This window comes from Dendrobium catenatum, unplaced genomic scaffold, assembly GCF_001605985.2.
Source record: "Dendrobium catenatum unplaced genomic scaffold, ASM160598v2 fragScaff_scaffold_1089, whole genome shotgun sequence".
In the NCBI taxonomy this organism is placed as follows: Eukaryota; Viridiplantae; Streptophyta; class Magnoliopsida; order Asparagales; family Orchidaceae; genus Dendrobium; species Dendrobium catenatum.
Window position 1 is genome coordinate 1,393,382 of NW_021319551.1, and position 18,781 is coordinate 1,412,162.

Below are 18,781 nucleotides of genomic sequence, written 5' to 3' on the forward strand. Positions count from 1 at the left end.
CCCCCCCCCCCCATCTTTTAAATGTCTCCAAACTACTATATTTTAGATACTAAGTATTTGTTTAATGAATAACCTCAATCGAAAGCATTCTCTTATTATCGATAGAGGTAATTAATTATAATGGATTGCGCCTACAGAAAAGCATAACTCAATTCTTAAAGTCATTGCTAAGAGAGTGAAAACTCTTATCATAATCTTATCTGACAATCTAAAATTTTCTTCGAAACATAATCAGTTAATATTCCCCATGAACAAACACGAATAAATCAAGCCGTAAAACTCAACTTTTCTGGAGCCCACATACAATTATAATCTACTATCAAGTCAAACATTATCAAACAAAATTATATTTTTACTTGAGTTGTTAAAAAATGAAATTATAAACACTAGTCGAATGAGAGACAATTATCAACAAAAACATGATTAAAAATAGAAATAACAAATTTTTTACTCTTACAAATCATAACAAGAACAACATATCACCATTCAATTTCTATTAAATGAATCCAGGAACAATTAATTTCATTTCCTAAGAAAACCCAATAAAATATTAATGAAGGAACTTTATATTTTCATTAATGAAGGTGCTTGATTTATTTGTAAAGCACTGATTTACTGGCCTCATGAAATTTCCCGGCAATGCGTACTAATTCACTTGCATAGATGTCAATGAGTCAAAAAGATAGCCAAAGCTAATGCATCTTGCCATTGTGCTAACGCAGAAATAGGAATTTGCAATCATCAATGGCAGTCTGCTTCACTTCATCAAGTGCCATACAACTATTCCATAATTCGTTGAAAATGTAAGTCCTCTATTAGCATCACTAATGTCAACCGCACTTGAGCTTCGTTTGGGATAATTTTCGTGCTGCTTCCTAAAACAATTTTTTAGTATAAAATTTTTTAATTCAATTTTATATTAAAAAGCTGTTTTAGAAAACAATAAAAAATTATCTCAAACGAAGCATTACCTAAAGGCAAGAATTCTACTTCCATAAGCCTAAAACAAACTCAAAGAGATATCAACTGCATTACTAAGATAACAGCTAACAAATAATTACGAGCAATAAAAGATCAAAAAAATTATAAAATGAGAAAAAGAATTTAAAATGATTTTTAGACTCTTTATAAGATATCAAAATAATCACCAACTATATGAAAAGATCATTTTGATCCTTCAACTATTTACAGAATCAAAATAATCACATCATGGATTATTTTGATTCATTTTTAAAAACTCGAGGGATCAAAACGACCATTCAATATAGTTGTGAATCATTTTGATCCTGTGTAAACAGTCACGCGACCATTTTAATCTTTTTCTCATTCTAAAATTAATGAAGACAGCCTTACTCTTACGCAACAAAGAGAATTTTTATGATTAGAACTACTAATTTCATATAATAAAGAAAACAATCTAACCATTGGAGCTTATAAATTTGGAATCAGTTAAATGCACATCCCTAAGTTTATTTGCTTTCCAGCAACATACATTGCCAACGACCATAAAAAAATAAAGAAATTTTACAAATCCTGACCAGCAATAAAAATAAAAATAAAAAAAGAAATCTTATAAGAATTAAAAGGGGTAGCATTGCTGCCATCCATGTGATGTGGCAGCAGCACAGCTTGCATGCGGCATTGTCAACCACCACCACAGAATTCCAGATCTGAAGTATCTACAAGGAACATCAGCAGTAGAGTTCGAAGGTCCGCAGATGTAACTTAAAGACTGCTACGTATTTTATCTGGTGTTTCTGCGCATGGTAGTACAACAAATTGGAAAACGTTATGACAAGAACTAGGCGTACAGGACAAATAATGAGGGGACCATAGCATATACTTTCATTCTGCAATCAGCCAATTAAAGGGAATACCACTGTGATAGGAAATACTTGAGTTCTCAAGTAATCCTATCGGAAATAATTGAGTTCGCAAGCAACCCTAACGATAAATTGGTAAAAACAGCGAGAAAATACACAAAATAAACTCAAAACAGGAATTTATATTATATGGAACGAAACAAACAAGACATAAAGCAAAGATACAATTGATCATCTATTCGAGAGGAGGATCGTACTCTCACAATCTCTAGAAAATAAGTCTAGAGCCCAAAACTCCTCAAGAGACTCCAAGAGATACAATCACAAAGCATGTCATAACCCTCCCCCTCTTATCCATATTTATATATAGCCTTAATCGCCGCCCCTTCTTACTAAAAATAACTTATTTTAAAAAAAAAAATAATGGCGGTCAAAGGAGTGGACCCCACCCCCTTAGGCGGCTAGGGAAGAGGCGGCAAAGGCCCGCCTCTTGTAAACATGGACTAGCCCTTGCTGGGCCGGTTTGAGTCGGTTATTGGGAACCGACTTAACACTGGCTACAATGAATGTGGGGTTGGAGGGCGGAGGATTGATGTAAGCAATGCAAGATTAATGCCACAAAAGAATCATATTATATATATATATAATCTCAACATAGATGATGAATAAAAATAAAATAATGAAAAACTTCAGAGATCATTTGATTTCATTAGCCAAATTTCTCTTCAAACAATATGCTACAATGCATAATTTGGGCGTGGGTCAATTTCTGCTGGATCTGATGACAGAAGAGATAAAGCTTGTTGTAAAAGAGATTTAGAAGATTACGTTAGTAATTACTTAACAGAGAATATTAACATTATTATTTCTTTCTCATTCTACACATAGTATTTACTTATATAGATACTACTGCTATAGGGAAATCAACCAAGATCTTTTCTCTAATATGGTATTGGAGTAGGGTTAATCCTAAGCCCCACCCCAAGTCCGCCCTTCAACTAGATTTAATCGAGATCAAATTTAATTGATTTAACTATATAACTATTTTAGTATGTCAACAGCTATACACACTTCGGGACTTCAGGTTGCATCACAAATAAGCATTATTGTACATTTCTTTTTATATTAGCTATAGGCATACTTATAAAGGATATTGAAGTTATCGTTTTTTGGTGAATGCTTTTCGCAAATGATAATATTCCAATCAATAAGGAATCTACTAAAATAAAAAGTTTGAGCAATGTAGAAATGTATAAAGGTGAAAGGGCTTTGAACTAACAAAACAAAGTAAAGTGTATCGTTTGTAATGTTAGTTGATGTGTATTTATAATAATAAGTCAATGTTAATAGAGGGCAAAGTGACAACTAGTTGTGATAGGTTAATATTCCTTGGCTCTATTATACAAAAGAATGAGAATAAATTATGACATGCTTTTTAGTTAAAATTAGTTAATTAAGATGGAAAAGGGACATAGGAGTAAAAAATTAGTAAATCTTATAATCCCATAAAAATTTGATGTATGAAACTAAGCATTCAATAAAAAAGTCAAATATCTAGCAAACAACTATACCACTATAAAGTGTGGCTTGTGATTCTTTCCAAAGTAAATCTCATCCAAACATTAATACTTTTAAAATTAAATCATAAGCGTACATTTGGCAAACAATGGATTACCCAACGCTCTGTATTCCTCTTTTTTAAAGTAAATTGTGATCGCACATTCGCCCAAACCTTTGTATTTCATTGCACTAATGGTAGTATAGATATAAGCTCTATTGGGAACTGAATTCTCAAACTTATTCGAAACTCCTCTTGTGCGATCGTTGGAATCTGCGGCGGCTGACACAGTGAACTTCTCTTGGTGATCGCCCGGATCTGCAGCAGTCACCGCTGAAACTATGCATGCCTCCTATTTTCTTCAAAGAAAGGTTAGCTTGAAAATTTTTGGCATTTCCTTCTCATTTCTTCTCCTTATGGGCAACTTTTTTTGGCATACATCCTGCTTTCTTGTTGATTCTGGGCAACTATCGACTGTAAGAAATTATTTGTGTTAAAATTTGCTATATGTGGAGTATTCTTTGGATTTGTGTTTAGGAATGAAAAATTGTATTAAATGCTCATTTAGTTTTTTTTTTTTTTCGTTCTTGGGAAGAATTACTCATACCTCTTTATTAGGATTATACTTTTTTTCTACAATTGTTTGATAAAATGCCTAAATATTTTCTATCGTAATGGGATTTGTATGGCTGAACTGTATTAGGCTTGTTCACCCAGTCTTTGATTTGGTGAAAGTGTTTAGCATCTCATTTCTGAGATTGTTTTCTGTGAAGACATCCATGGAGGAGGTAGTAGTCTCAATGACCGACAAGAAAACAGTTTGCCAATGCATTGATGGGATAGTGAACTTCCTTATCGCCCCTGACATGGACTATTACAGATATATATGCTTTTTATATTAACTTATGAATAATGCATATATTATACTCATGAGTTCAAGTTATTATAGTCGTGATGAATATGTGAATTGCTGAATTTGTCTTCTGCAGTATTGCATGAATTGGAGAGGGGACGAGGCTTTCCAATTTGAAGGGTACATCTAAAATGAATAGCTATATGTATCTGCAGGTACTGAAAGTGATCATATTTCCTTATGTTTGTGATGCGGGCCACCGCCGACGCCGACCGGGAGAGGGAGGGCCGGCTACCCCGCGGCTCGCGGAAGCAGCCGGAACGGGCGCCGCGCCGTTCAATCTGCCGAAGCAGGGACGCGGGAGGGGGACGCGGAGCGGGACGGGGCCGATCGGCTTGAGTTGAACCGGTCCATTTCTGGACCGGTTAGGCTCAGGTCTAGCCTGAGCTGGGCGGTTAAGTTTGGGCAGCCCACTAGTGGGTTTGGTTGGGTTTTTTGCTTGCTATAAGTAGGGATTAAGGGGGGATTTCTAGGGTTATGCAAGATTTGAGTTTTCTCTTAGCCTCCTTAGTTTCTTTCTCTTGTTTTTCTAGGGTTTGTAGTGGGAGACCTTGTCCTTCTCGAAGTGGACAAATTGTATCTTGTTTTCCCTTGGATTTTGAATGCAAAGGTTTTGGTTCTTCATATCATCCCTCTTGTGTTGATTTTTTCCTTGATTTGGAGGAAAAATCTTTTCTTTGAAGGAGCATTAGGGCAAACCCAAACTTGGGAACCCTAGGGCGTATCAGTTTGCTACATACATTATTAGTTATTCGCAATAAGCTATGTATTCGGAGTGCTGGGAAGCAGAATTCGTGAATAGTTAATAAATAATCAGGTATTGGTGTTAGGGCTGTTGTAAAGAGAGGCATGAAACATAAAGGCATCAATAATCTATACTACTATAAAATATGGCTTGTGATTCTTCCCTAAATAAATCTCATCCATACATTAATATTTTTAAAACTAAATCATAAGCATATATTTGGCAAGCAAAGAATTGTCCAACGCTTCGCATTCCGCTTTTTAAAAGAAAGTCATGATCAACAGCCCAATCGAGATCCTAACATCAATTAGAAGATTAACTTTATTTATAAGCATTCATACTCACATGCCTAATTATTTTATAAGGTTTTGCTTGTCTGGATTCAACTTCCAAAGAGTTTCAGTAGAAAATAACCGTTTTCATTCTTATCAACACCTTATCTCCTCTAAAAATTTAACAAATAATTTATACACATCAATATTAGAATTACATTAATCATGTGATGACTAGCTCTGGCCTAATCTCCCAATGAAGCTCATACATGATTTGTGCAAATGAAGATGCAAATTTACTAGACTTGACTGAATATGCAAATTCAATAATGGGATGGAAAATAAAGTTCTTTGAATTCCAAGAAATATAGACTGTAATGACTTGAGCATCAAAATATTATTGATGAGAGGACAATTAGTTGGGAAGGATTAATTATAATGAAAACAGACATTACTTAACGCAATGTAAAATATACTATAGACAAAGTCCATATTCAAAGTTCTAAGTGCCATGTCAATAAAAGACTACATAAGGAATAAGTCTAGTAATACCATCAATAAGTCATTCTCTTCAATTAGAAAGGAAGAAGGCTTAAGTACAAGTTGACTCATTGTACTTATAGCATCCAAAATATAGATAGGACTAAGAGCACTATCATGCTACGGCTAATAACATCATTTCCTTAAGTATAGATCAAAGAGTCCCAAAAATGTTAGAGAGCAACTTTCTTAGGGTCCTCAAGTTAAAACTCAACCCGTGGTTCTATAGCATTATCGGCCTCACATAGATCCACCTAAAGTTAGTCATCCCAATTTGTAATGTCACTATCAATCTTAGATTATGATTCTTTATTATCAATTTGTATTAAGGTAGAATGCACGGATTATTCATTTATAAGGCCAATGCGTAAGATGCTACTAGCTTAATAGTTTTGCTCATACAACCTACATCACATGACATAGGATGTCAAATAAGGCCATCAAACCAGCAGCCCCCGCTCCCAAAACTCCTCTTCCTCTCTCGTGCCAAGGTAAAAATACCTAAGAGCTTCGAGTTGTTATTGTTCGAGTTGCGTGGGGGTTCAATAGCATTATTTGTGCGAAAGAAGCATTTGGATCGAAGAAATCTCAATCCTCAAGGTGAAAGCTTTATTCTGATCTTACTCCGCCTAAGTTCATGTTTTTGTAGTTGCAAATATCATCTTATCTTGATTTTACTTCTTCAAAGGACAAACGGCTCGCATCTGGTGGAATTTCTGGAGGTGACCATCAGCTATATTGTTTTTCTTAAAGGATTTTATCCTGCAGGTAAATTTCCTGCAATGTTTTCCTTTCTCTCTTAGATTCCAAAGCATTCTCCCCTCTTTTCCCCTGTTTTCTAGGAGATTTTGACTAGAGGTATGTGAATGTGGTTGTTCAAAAGGCTGCTTAAAAATCTCTTCTGTATTACTAGAGATGATCAATAGAATTTTTTATTACTATCCTTCAACATTTTAAGTTTAGAATAAACTAAAAATATCAATTATAAAAAAAGGCTAAACATATCTCGATCCTGCGGACAATTTTTTTTTTTCTCCGGGGAATATTTTTTTTTTTTTAATAATTAAATTGTGAATTTTCTGTTTACAAAAACAAGTTAAAAATAATTCAAATAGTATATTTTCTATTTATAATTAAACTGAGTTAAAACTAAAATCTATGATTGTTGTACAATTGAACAAACAAGGACAGTTTGGCCCCTTGAGGGGACAATTTTTCACAAAAGGATGGAATACAATTTTTTTGCATGAGTTGAACCTTAATTTGTGGAGGAAGCAAGGGTTGATGATTTTGGATCCTCCAAGCATTTGAATTGGCCTTCTTTGGGAAAGATTTACATGAAAAGGTTAGATATGTGCATGTTTTGTATATACAAATCAACTTCATACAATGCACATAAATATTGGGATGATATTCATACAAATAGCTTGCATCTTATTTTTTGTAAGATCAACCATTTGATGTTGATCACCAGCTTCCATACCAATTGCAACCTACAACTAGCATCAACATATTATAATAATTACATTACTAATAAAAATAATTCAACATATTTTGATAGTTACTATTGAAGCATTGCAATTCTGCTTCATGTGCTGCCTTGATTTGATGATCAAACATTTGCTAAATGCTCTCATCTTTAATCACGACCATCTAATATATGATTTCATTATTAAGATTATAACACCAAGGATGAATACTTGTTCATGTGATATTTTGACTCCTTATACGATATCAATGATTATTTATCTATTTATGACACGCATTTTTCAATTTATTTTCTCTATGCAATGCTCATAGCTTAAAGGTGGGATGGTTGATCACAAGTTCACAACTATTTTAACAGTATCCATTAACAGTTTTGGTATCTCTGGATGTGGTGACCTCTATTGACTAATATAGGCTTGTATTATTCATGTTTTTAGATTTTGATTTTGACAACATGTCTCATAATTAATTTGAAAACTCACGAATACAAACTTGCATTATCCTATGCTTTAGGATATAACTTAAAATTGCTTATCTTATGCTATATATGTTATAATCAATGATGTTACCAATGGTATAATAATTAAATAAATCATGGCAAAACCTTTTTTTGTAGATTCATGCATCATAAATTACTTGCGCTCTCTTCTTGCTTCTCAATCTCCTTTTTGTGTTCTTGCACTGTAAATATATGTTATTATTTCTAATGTGGCCTAATTATCCTTATAAGATAGCAAGAATTCCACTAGAGTCGGCCAAATTGAAAATAAAAGCTCTCTTGTGAAGTTTGAATCTATGAATATTTTTTTGATCAATGGGGTTTATAAACATTAAATTCGTCACTTTCTCTTTTTTTTTAGCAAATCATATTTGTTGCCTTCATTATTATTATTGATTTGTGTAATGTCTTCAAATCAGCATTTTCATGGTTCTGAGTGAAGCTAATGTAAGAGTACACAGTGAAGCTTTTATATGATTGCATGAAAAGCGAATTTTAAAATATTATTTTTGCTAAATGCAAAGCTAGAGTTCAGTCAAAAGCCAATGTCAAGTGAATAATTCTTAGATATGACTTATCTTTGAAATCACAGCATGTTCCTGTTGAGCAAAACTTACAAGTTCCCTATGTTTTGGTTAATTTTCTCCTTATTTTTGTGGATATTTGCATGTATACCCATGAAGTCGTTTCCATGCATACAAGAATGCTATATATGACAAAATGGAAGAAAGAAAATGAAATGGTTACATATACTTAACGCTCTAAACTTGTATAGTTTCATTTTAATGATTTTGACTGTATTTGAAGTAACGATAACTACAGAATGTGGATGCTGTTTGAAACTTAATGATTTATGCTCAAAAGTAGCTCTTCTTTCAATCAGTTTCAATTATGGATTGTTTCTACCTTCTGATAATATGCCAATATTCTCTATATTCAATAAGCTACTGATAGGAAGTGCTTGTATAAAACAACTAACCATTGGCTGAAATTGAATTTCCGCAAAGCCACCAAGCAAATAACAAGAGAAAATATAGAGAACAATGCAAATGAACACCTTTTTACTAAATTAGTTAGGAAAGAAAGACAAGATACAATTGGATCTTCAATTGGAAAGGAATATCCGGCTCTCTCAAATCCCTAGCCGCCAGCTAGAGCACACTCAACCTAAGAACAACCTAAATTCAGCAACCACAACATGAAAGAAAATTGAACCATAGGTAAAAACTACTTAAAAGGACACCCAAAATAATGCAATTCTCAAACACCCCCCTTCATACAAATTTACCCTCATAAATTCCCCACATCTCCCTTTTGAAAAGGTTCCTTAGGCCCCACCCCAAAGGGGCGGTATAATTGCAGGCAGAACTTCTGCCTACTATACACAATTGTCGGTCCCATAAGGATCGGCTAGACCGGTCCCTCCTGAACCGGTCTAGCAATAACCCCTTCCCAAAGACCCGCCTTGTCATAAAGGTAGAAGAATGGAAACTAATGCTTCACCCTCTCGTAAGGCTCCTATGTGGTGTCATAGCAGGGTAGGTTCTTCCATTTTATTAGCACTTTCTTGATCCCTCCCCCTACTTGTCATATGCCTTTTAGCTCCAGTGGTTCCAATACTACCTCAAAATCCTCTGTCAATGTCACGGGTAACTCTGAACTGGATACATGATCTCTAATAGCCCTCCTCAACTATGACACGTGGAACACTGTATGTATAATAGCGATCAGGGTTAACTTCAATTGATAATCCACTATTCTAATCCTCTCCCATATCTCATATGGACCAAAGTACCTATGAGCCAACTTCTCATTCCTCTTATTAGCTACCATCCTTTATTTGTAGGGGCGAAACTTCAAGTATACTTTATCCCCTATCTCAAATTGGATGTTCTTATGCCCATCTGCTTGCTTCTTCATAATTTGTAGAGCCCTCAATAAATGTCTTTTTAATTCATCCAACGTCATATCCCTCTCCTCCAAGTACTGCTCTATTAAAGAATTTGGCGTGCTACTTTATCTAAAATGCATCAAGTGAGGTGGGTCCCTTCCGTACAGTACTTTGAAAGGAGTCATCTGGGAAGCTAAATGATAGTAAGTATTATACCAGTACTCCACCCAAAACAGCCACTTGGCCTATAACTGAGGTGTCTCTGAAGCAACACATCACAGGTACGTCTCCATGCTTCTATTTATCACCTCCATCAGCATCTTCATCTAGGGGTGGTAAGCGATGTTCCTCTTCAGCACTGTCCCCTGCGACCTAAACAACTCCCTCCAAAAATGACTGAGGAATATCTTATCTCAATCGGACACTATACACTTTAGCATCTGTTGACCTGTATACGGCAGCCAAAAGCAAATAAAAAAAAAATCTTTTGCGTACCTGTGAGGACGTCCGGCGCCGACTCACACGATCGCAAAATCCCGAAAATCCTGCATTCGGACATCCCGCATCATGGCTTCGTGAGTCAACGACGGGTCTATACAGATAAAAAAAGAAATCGCACGGCGGGGAGGCCGGGGCCGAATTTTTGGAGCCCACAGCATCACATACAGTCTGACCACCTCTATGATGAATGTCGCTGTCACTGTTATGTAGAGATGTCGTAGAAGAATGAAATCATTCTTGCTCAATCTATCCACCATCATCAAAATCACTGTAAACTCCTCATATTGGGTAACCTATCTATAAAATTCATAATGACCTCCTCCAACACTCTATCTGGAAGAGCTAGTGGTTGCAGTAATCCTCCCAAAGCCATGGACATGTATTTGCTCCTCTGGCATATCTCACATCTAGCCACCATCTTCTCCACATTCTTATGCATCCCCTTCCAATACAACTTTGCAGCTAGCCTGTTATATGTATTCTGCACCCCTGAATGACCCCCAACAGCGCTCTCATGAAACTCCTGCAGGAGGTGTAGAATATGGACCAAGGTCTATGGCAACACAAACCTCCCCTGGTACAGTAGTCTCTTCCCCCTAGGGAATAGCCAGGATGGCTATTCTCATCCCTCAGTAGATCTGTCCTAATCCTCCTCAACTCTTCGTCCTACACACTCTCCTCCTAACCCCCCCCCATTTCTTTTAGCTCCTCGTCCTGCACATTCTCCTCCTTAACCCCAAAAAAATACAACATCAGTGGTACCGAAATGGCTAACTCATAGAGCTCCCCCAGTATCTGGATAAGAAATTAGTCGCCTTATTCTCCAGCCCCGATCTATACTGAATCTAAAAATCATACCCAACAGCTTTTATAGCCACCTTTAATGCTCTTCAGTTACCATCTCCTGCTCTAACAGGTATTTTAAGCTCCTTTAATCTGTCGGGATAATAAAATGATGGCCCAACAAGTAAGGTCGTCACTTCTGAATGGATAACACAATGGACATCAACTCTCTCTCATAGATTGACTTCAACCTAGCTCTGGCTGTCAATGACAGGCTGAAGTACGCTAAGGGTTTGTGATTCTGCATGAGCATTGTTCCCAATCCATATCCTAATGCATCACCTCTACCACTAAAGTTTGGCTAAAATCTCGTAGGGCCAGGACTGATACCATGTCATGGCCTTCTTTGAGTCTCTCACAGGCCTAAGTACCTACCTCTCCCCCACAATAAACTATCATTCTTCAGCTGCTCTGTCAGGGCCAAGAAATAGTATTATATCCCCTCACAAACCTCCTGCATTACCCAATCAACACTACGAAACTCCTCAGCTCTTTAAAATTCCTAGGTAATGGCCATTTCAGCATTGTCTCAATCTTGGCCTGATCAATGGTTATCCCCTCCTGAGATACCACGTGCCCAAGTAATCCACACTAGGCTACACAAAATAACACTTCTTTAGGTTGGCCCTCAATTGATGCTCCTGTAACACATTTAAAACCACCTTTAAGTATTCCTAATGCTCCTCATTCAACCTACTATAACCAGGATGTCATCAAAGAAAATTAGTATAAATCTTCTCAGGTATAGTCGGAACACCCTGTTCATCAGGGATTGGAATGTAATAGGGACGTTGGTGAGGTCAAACGGCATCACCAAGAACTCGTAGTATCCCTCATGTGTCCAAAATGCAATCTTCGGGACATCCTCCTCTCTCATCCTGATATGATGATACTCAAACTTCAAATCTATCTTCATGAATATCACCACTCCACAAAGCTTATATGGCAACTCATTTATCACCGAAATAGGAAACTTGTCCGATACAATCTCCTTATTCAGAGCCCGGTAGTTCACACAAAATCTTTAGCTCATATCCTTCTTCTTGACTAGTAAGATTGGGCTGGAAAAAGGACTCATGCTCGACATGGTGATTCCGACCTCCAACATCTCCTAGATCAGCTTCTCAATCTCATCGCTCTGAATTTGAGGGTAGCAGTAGGGCCTAACACTAATCGGTGGCACCCCCTGCCTCAAGGTGATAGCGTGCTTCTGCTCTCTGTGTGGTGGAAATCCTTGAGATGGCTAAAAGATCTCATTGAACTGTTGTATGAGCAATTGTACTAAAAGAGGGATGTCACCCATTCCTCCAATTTGATCCCCTCTAAGCTCTATAGCTCCACCAAAAATCCTCATCCCACCTCATGTATGGTCCTCACCATGATTTTGAGAGACCATACCTCTGGATAACCCTGCATCTTCTCAAATCATCATCCTTCTTCCCTCTACCAGTAGTTCCATTGTCAGTGCTCCCCAATTGATTTTGGTATCTCCCAAGGTCTGTAGTCATTTCATCCCCAAGGTGACATCAGTGCTCCCTAACTCCAATGACAGAAAGTTCTCCCTCACCTGGACCCTCTGTATGGTCAGAACCACCCCCCTACACACTCCTCTACCCATCTCCAACTTCTATGTTCCCATCATCACTCCATAGCACCCTATATCCACTGGTTTCACTAATAATTGGTACGACCTAGTTGGAGATGAAATTGTGGGTAGCACTATTGCCTATCAACACCACCATCACCATGTATGTTATTTCTCATCTCACTTTCATGATGTGCTTTAGAGTGGATCCCACTACTAAGTTCAATGAGACCTCTATAATGTCTAAATGCAGCTCTTCCTCCTCTACCAATGCCTCATTCCGACCTCCCTCCTCAACTTCCTTGTCATTACAAACGGTAAGAATCTGAAGAGTTCAGTCCTTATACCTACGGCAAGGTGTATACGTCTCATCACATCTGAAACACAATCCCTTCGTCCTCTTCTAATGCAGCTCTTTCTGAGTGAGCTTCTTGAAATTTCCTCGAATTCCCCCTCCTACAAGCTTCTCCTTTGGGGTCTCTCGTGGGATACCTAGTGTAGGCCCCTTGTGTATTAAAAAGGTGGTGGTCATCCTATACAAGCCTCCTGAACTGTTACCTCTGACCCCCCTCTCTAGGTCCTTCTGATCCTCCACTAACTGGACTAGCTCCATAGCCTCTCTCAAATTACGAGGCCTCATCACTTTAACTGCAACGAAAATATCTGGTTTGGGCCATTTCATAAAATTCCCCTTTATCTGCATGCATTAGTTTAGATTCATAATAAGGTCAATGACCTTCATTTTAAAAATTATACCAATAATAAGGTTAGGTGGCCACAGTATATGTACATTATTCATTATTTTTTAAGGTGATTATCTAAATAAATAGTGATATATTATATTAATATCCACTTCACGTTATGCCTTATAAAGCAATTAAAAATACTCTACATCAATTATTAGTTAGCTGTTATGATGATCATACTCTAATTATCATCATTAGCATTATCTAGTTATTTTATTTAATCTTTAGCTTCCGTTCAATGAGGTTGAGTATCGCACAATGTGTTAACCTAATTTGTGCACTACATTTTAAAAGAATTTCACTCTTTATTTCAATATATTCCTTTTCCATTCTAAACTTTTGGCATTAATTTTATCTGCATGTCCTATTATTGCATCTTCTGTTCTTCGGTGTATATGCCCAAACCATAAATGCTAGTCAGACTATAATTCTGATATAATTATTTCTCAATCCAAACTTTCTAACTTTGCCACACATCTATCATTCATTCTCTTTTTTGCCACTCAACTTGGCTATGAATAATTTCTTTACCACCCCAACGTTGTAGTCCATACGGCACTCAGATCTCTCTCTCTCTTCATATATATATATGAGGGGGGAACCTATATGCATACATGTTCATAACAAACCTTTTGTACACTTTAGGAAAGTATAAATATTTGTGTGCCTGACCAATCCAACTTTGATTCATATTAGGTTTGACCTCATTAATCGGCTAGGTAATTTTGACCTGAACTCAAGTATAGCTAAAAGCTGGTTCAATTTATGCATGATATTTGATCTTTGAGTCTAATTCTCAACCCTATTTATAGAAAGCCACCAATTTTATCACAAAGCAATGTAGCACAGAAAACTCTACAAAAAATGGGGGGAGTTACAAAACAAGTTCTAATGGAAAACAGAACTTACATATGAACATCGGTAAAGAAAAATTAGATTAGGGTTCGACCCAATCGTGCTCCAGTAAAACCCCAGAATTGAAGAAAGCTGAGGATTCTCCTTGTCCTTCAACTTCTACAGTAACTAAGCTTGGAAAAATGCTCAATTATTTTCCTTCTAGTGCTGAACTCAAGTATAGCTAAAAGCCGATTCAATTTATGCATGATCTTTGATCTTTGAGTCTAATTCTCAATCCTATTTATAGAAAGCCACCAATTTTATCACAAGGCAATTGTTTGTGGGTGAAAATATTCTTCACGCTTTATCACAAAACAATGTAGCACAGAAAACTCTACAAAAATTGGGGGGAGTTATATAACAAGTTCTAATGGAAAAACAGAACTTACATATGAACATCGGTAAAGAAAAATTAGATTAGGGTTCGACCCAATCGTGCTCCTGTAAAACCCCAGCATTGAAGAAAGCTGAGGATTCTCCTTGTCCTTCAACTTCTACAGTAACTAAGCTTGGAAAAGTGCTCAATTATTTTCCATCTAGTGCTGCTAAAAAAAAAAATACCATTAAGCTTCATGGATTCCAAGCCCAACAACCAAAAAGATAGTAAGTACTACAGATGCCCAATGTCTATGTAGAGTCATATGCATTGCATTTTAAGTACTGACCATACTAAGTAGCAGAACTTTATGATTGTGAATACTGGACTTTAGCTCGATGGAATCTTCTTACTGCATCCTTAAATCAATAGCAATTTGGCAACCAAAATTAGCAGGAGATGCCATGCATATTACTTTTTCATTAATTGGCAGGGATACGGAGGAAAAGCCACCGAGATAAATTGATCCGACAAGAATAACGTTTCCACCAGTTAGCAGCCAAGTAACCTGTAGATACATAGATCGTAGAATGTCAAAAAAAATCAATATGATAGCAAATTACACAAAAAACTTTCATTTAAATACGACTAATCCATTGAAATTATACCCAACTTCACTAATGTCTTTCAGGTGGTTTTCCCTTCATAATCTTGTACACTTGATCCAAGACCTCACTTGATAAAGTTTCAATGAACGCATAAGAGTCCACAGTTTCTGCAGCCCTTACGGCAATTCTATTACATATACCACGCAAATGGCTATATCGCTCTCCAAGCGTATTTTCATTTTCCAATTCAATTTCTTGAATGCCTACGAGATTCTTGCTCTTAGCATCCTTTCTCCACCTCTTCAACAGATATTGGGGTGGAAGCTCCTTAATATTTATGATGTCTAAAACTTTCATGACATGGCGACATTGAATTCCAATACAATCAAATTTTTTACAACTGCAGATACAAGTATTATCAAAAGAGTCAAATCTTACAATATACTCTTTTGGGCTGTCCTCTATAGTAACTTTGTATATATAAGTAGTCTGAACCTGGCCACTGAGGTATACCATCATGTCCATAGACAATTCAAACTCATTTTGGAAAGTCTTAAAAACTGCAGGTGTGTATACGTTAGCAGCTTGCCTCAACATCTTTGAAGCAGGCATCTTTACAGCACTATGGCAACCACGATAATCAGCTTGCAGCTCTGCATTACGTTTCTCATTCAACATACTCTCAAAGTACTTGAAGAAGTCCAAGAGATTCAGATCTAAATCCAGTTCATTTTTTAGTCTACTTCCCATAGTATCCTTTGTAAGTGTACTGTTTATGTCAGCACAGAATGTTTGTCTCCCATATGCCAAAGACCACTTCTCCCTGTCTTCATAGAGCTCGGCCAACCAAGAATTATTGCCAAGATCATACTTTTCTAACAAAACTTCCCACCTAGATGTAAAATCTTCTTCATCCTCAATATCATATAAACATTGACTAAAATCCTTTGCAAATGTTGTTGAGCCTTGAAATACATGATTTAGATGCTTCATGGCATCATTATAGATGTGCCAAGCACAAACGCGATGAATTGTACCTGGCCAGACAGCAGCTATTGCATTGTTCATGTCTTCACATCTATCAGTGAAGACTACATGTGGTTTTTTTCCCGACATTGCCGTCTTGAAAGTCTCAAACAGCCACACAAAAGATTCTTTCGTCTCATCATATAGCAATGCTGCACCAAAAATTACTGTCTGCTTATGGTTGTTCACGCCAAGAAATGGAGAAAATGGCCTACCATAATCTCTATATTTGTATGTTGTGTCGAAGCATAGCACATCACCAAAACATTCAAATTCAAACATGGATTTTGCATCAGCCCAAAAGATGCTTGCTACTTTATCATTTCGATCCAGCTGCAATGCATAATAGAAGGATGGATCTTCTACCTGTTTTTCTTGCACATATTGCATCAAAGCTCCTACATCCCCTGGAAGGGCTTCGTATGCACGTTTGGATTGTATATAATTCCTACAATCAAGAGAAATAAGAGGAAAGCTCGTATCACTTCCATCTTGATCATCCTTCTTACCATCAAAAGGTTCTAATGGCTTTCCGTTATCATCTCCAGATTCCATTAAATTAGCCTGAGTCCCAATTAACTCCCTCTGCCAACGCCACCTAAACAAGTGCAACTTTGAGGGAATTACAAGGGGATGGTTATGCTTTGGCTCAAACTCCACAACACGATACCTGCCATTCTTCATAATTTTAATGGTCATGGATGCAAGACAACCTGTTCTCTCGTATGGTTTTGGACCCCTCACCAATTTATCACCCCTCTTCTCATGCTCGGTAATCTTTCGGCTTTGACCCTCTTTGTGACAAGAATATGTTCTTGAATACACAAGGCCTGAGGTCCTCCGCCTGAGCTGATTCTTCCGAACACTGAACCCAGTTCTGGCGGCATAGTTTACGTAAAACTCATATGCCTCATCATCATCTTCGAACTCCATATCAATTTTTGGCAACCAATTCTCATTATCAACACCTTCCACGGGGACTAGGGATTTATCTGATCCCAACTTTGAAGGATCTACACATTTTGATGGCATGAAACTGCTGAGAATTGACTTCCTTGTAAACTGTCTACCCAAATTCCTCCTACCAACTTTAGCCATCGCACCAACTCCATTACTTGATTCCATCTGAGTCTCCTGGTTCTTACCCACCAACTCATGGTTATGCTCAGCTTCAAATTCAGTAACATGGAACTTACCATCATCCAAAAGCCTAACAATGATATGCGCACAACAGCCTGTTCTCACATCTGGTCGAGGCTTCTTCCCCTCCTTCGTAGTCCTGCAGAATCCTTCCTTGTAACAACAAAATCCTCTGGCATACACTGTGTTATTAGCCCGCCGCTTCACTACATTTTTCCTAACACCAAAACCAATCTCTCTGGCGTATAAGCAGTAGAACTGGTAGGCTTTCTCATCACTCTCAAACACCATATCAAGTTTCGGAACCCAGCTGTCTTCTACAGTACCCGCACAGGATGAAGACCGAGACTCCTCGACTGTCTCGGACATTGTTGATTTCACTTCAAGTCGTCGAAGAAGATAAAAAAACAAATTACAACTACGTCTTCCTTTCCCAGATTAAGTTCAGAAAAATAATGTCAAGTAATCCTTATGGAGCATAGCCGAGTGAGAAAACTCTTGCTTTCAAGCAGAATACGAATCAACGATAGAAATAAAGTCTAAAAGAACAACAGAAACTTGTTATCGCCAGATTTCACACAGCTCCTGAGCACAGACCGACGAATTGTAGAAGAAAGAGAACATTTAAACCAGTGAATCCGAGCCATCAACTCACCTTAACCGGATGAAGGTTCTTTCATGCAAGCTTCTGATGGCGCGCAAAGAAGGGAAGATCAAGAAATTTAGAAATAAGAGGGAAGCAAAAGAGGAGGGAGAGACAAAGAGGGGAATCGGACGAGGAAGAGTTCCGACGTAGCTTGGAGGGATGGGCGAGAGGAGCAAGGACGGGGAGGGCGATGGGAGGAAGGGGAAATCAGCAGGGTCCGACCACATAGGATGTTTGACAAGTGTGCAGATCGAACGGTGGACGTGAAAGGGTTTTCGATTTTGCTTTAGATTTGGAGTCCGGTAGAGCGAGGACCATTAAGCGGAATAAACATTGGATTTGGAGGGGCGGTTCTAAGTAACAATTACCCCAACAGATGCATTGCATCGACGCGAAAATTGAAGCGGCCGTTTTTTAAAATTTGTTAATGAGTATTGAGTACCATAATATTTAGGGATTTTTACATACATGCCACTTTATAACATGTATATTACATATTTAACATTCAAAACTTAAATATTTCATATATACCACTCAAATACAAACTTAACCTCAAAAATACCACTCCCTCTCACTCCGTCTCTTCTCCGCTTCATTTCACGCTATCCTGCCAAAAAAAATCTGCTCCTTTGGCCCTTCCCACCGAACGCCCTAAATTGTGACCTCGTTCGGCTCTTCCTATAACAACCCAAGATCCGTGTAGCGAAAGGATTCATCTGATCGTTCTATTGCCTCTTTTTTTTT

At 37.4% G+C, this 18,781-nt stretch overlaps 1 protein-coding gene across 4 annotated transcripts; it reads right to left on the reverse strand.

Moving 5' to 3' along the window:
* Nucleotides 1-1,403: 1,403 nt before the first annotated feature.
* LOC110098639 (protein FAR1-RELATED SEQUENCE 5) lies at nucleotides 1,404-18,344 on the reverse strand. 4 transcript variants are annotated; one of them, XM_028698470.1, is made up of 4 exons: nucleotides 15,286-18,344; nucleotides 14,967-15,185; nucleotides 14,691-14,843; nucleotides 1,404-1,757 (listed from the first exon to the last, which is right to left on the reverse strand). In XM_028698470.1, the coding sequence occupies exon 1, from the start codon at nucleotides 17,758-17,760 to the stop codon at nucleotides 15,295-15,297; it is 2,466 nt and encodes an 821-aa protein (XP_028554303.1). In that variant the 5' UTR covers nucleotides 17,761-18,344; the 3' UTR covers nucleotides 1,404-1,757; nucleotides 14,691-14,843; nucleotides 14,967-15,185; nucleotides 15,286-15,294. The 4 variants fall into 4 exon arrangements, with proteins under 4 accessions (XP_028554303.1, XP_020681186.1, XP_028554302.1 ...); XM_020825527.2 differs by having other exon boundaries at nucleotides 15,290-18,343; XM_028698469.1 differs by having other exon boundaries at nucleotides 14,691-14,846; nucleotides 15,290-18,343.
* Between the last annotated feature and the right edge of the window lie 437 nt (nucleotides 18,345-18,781).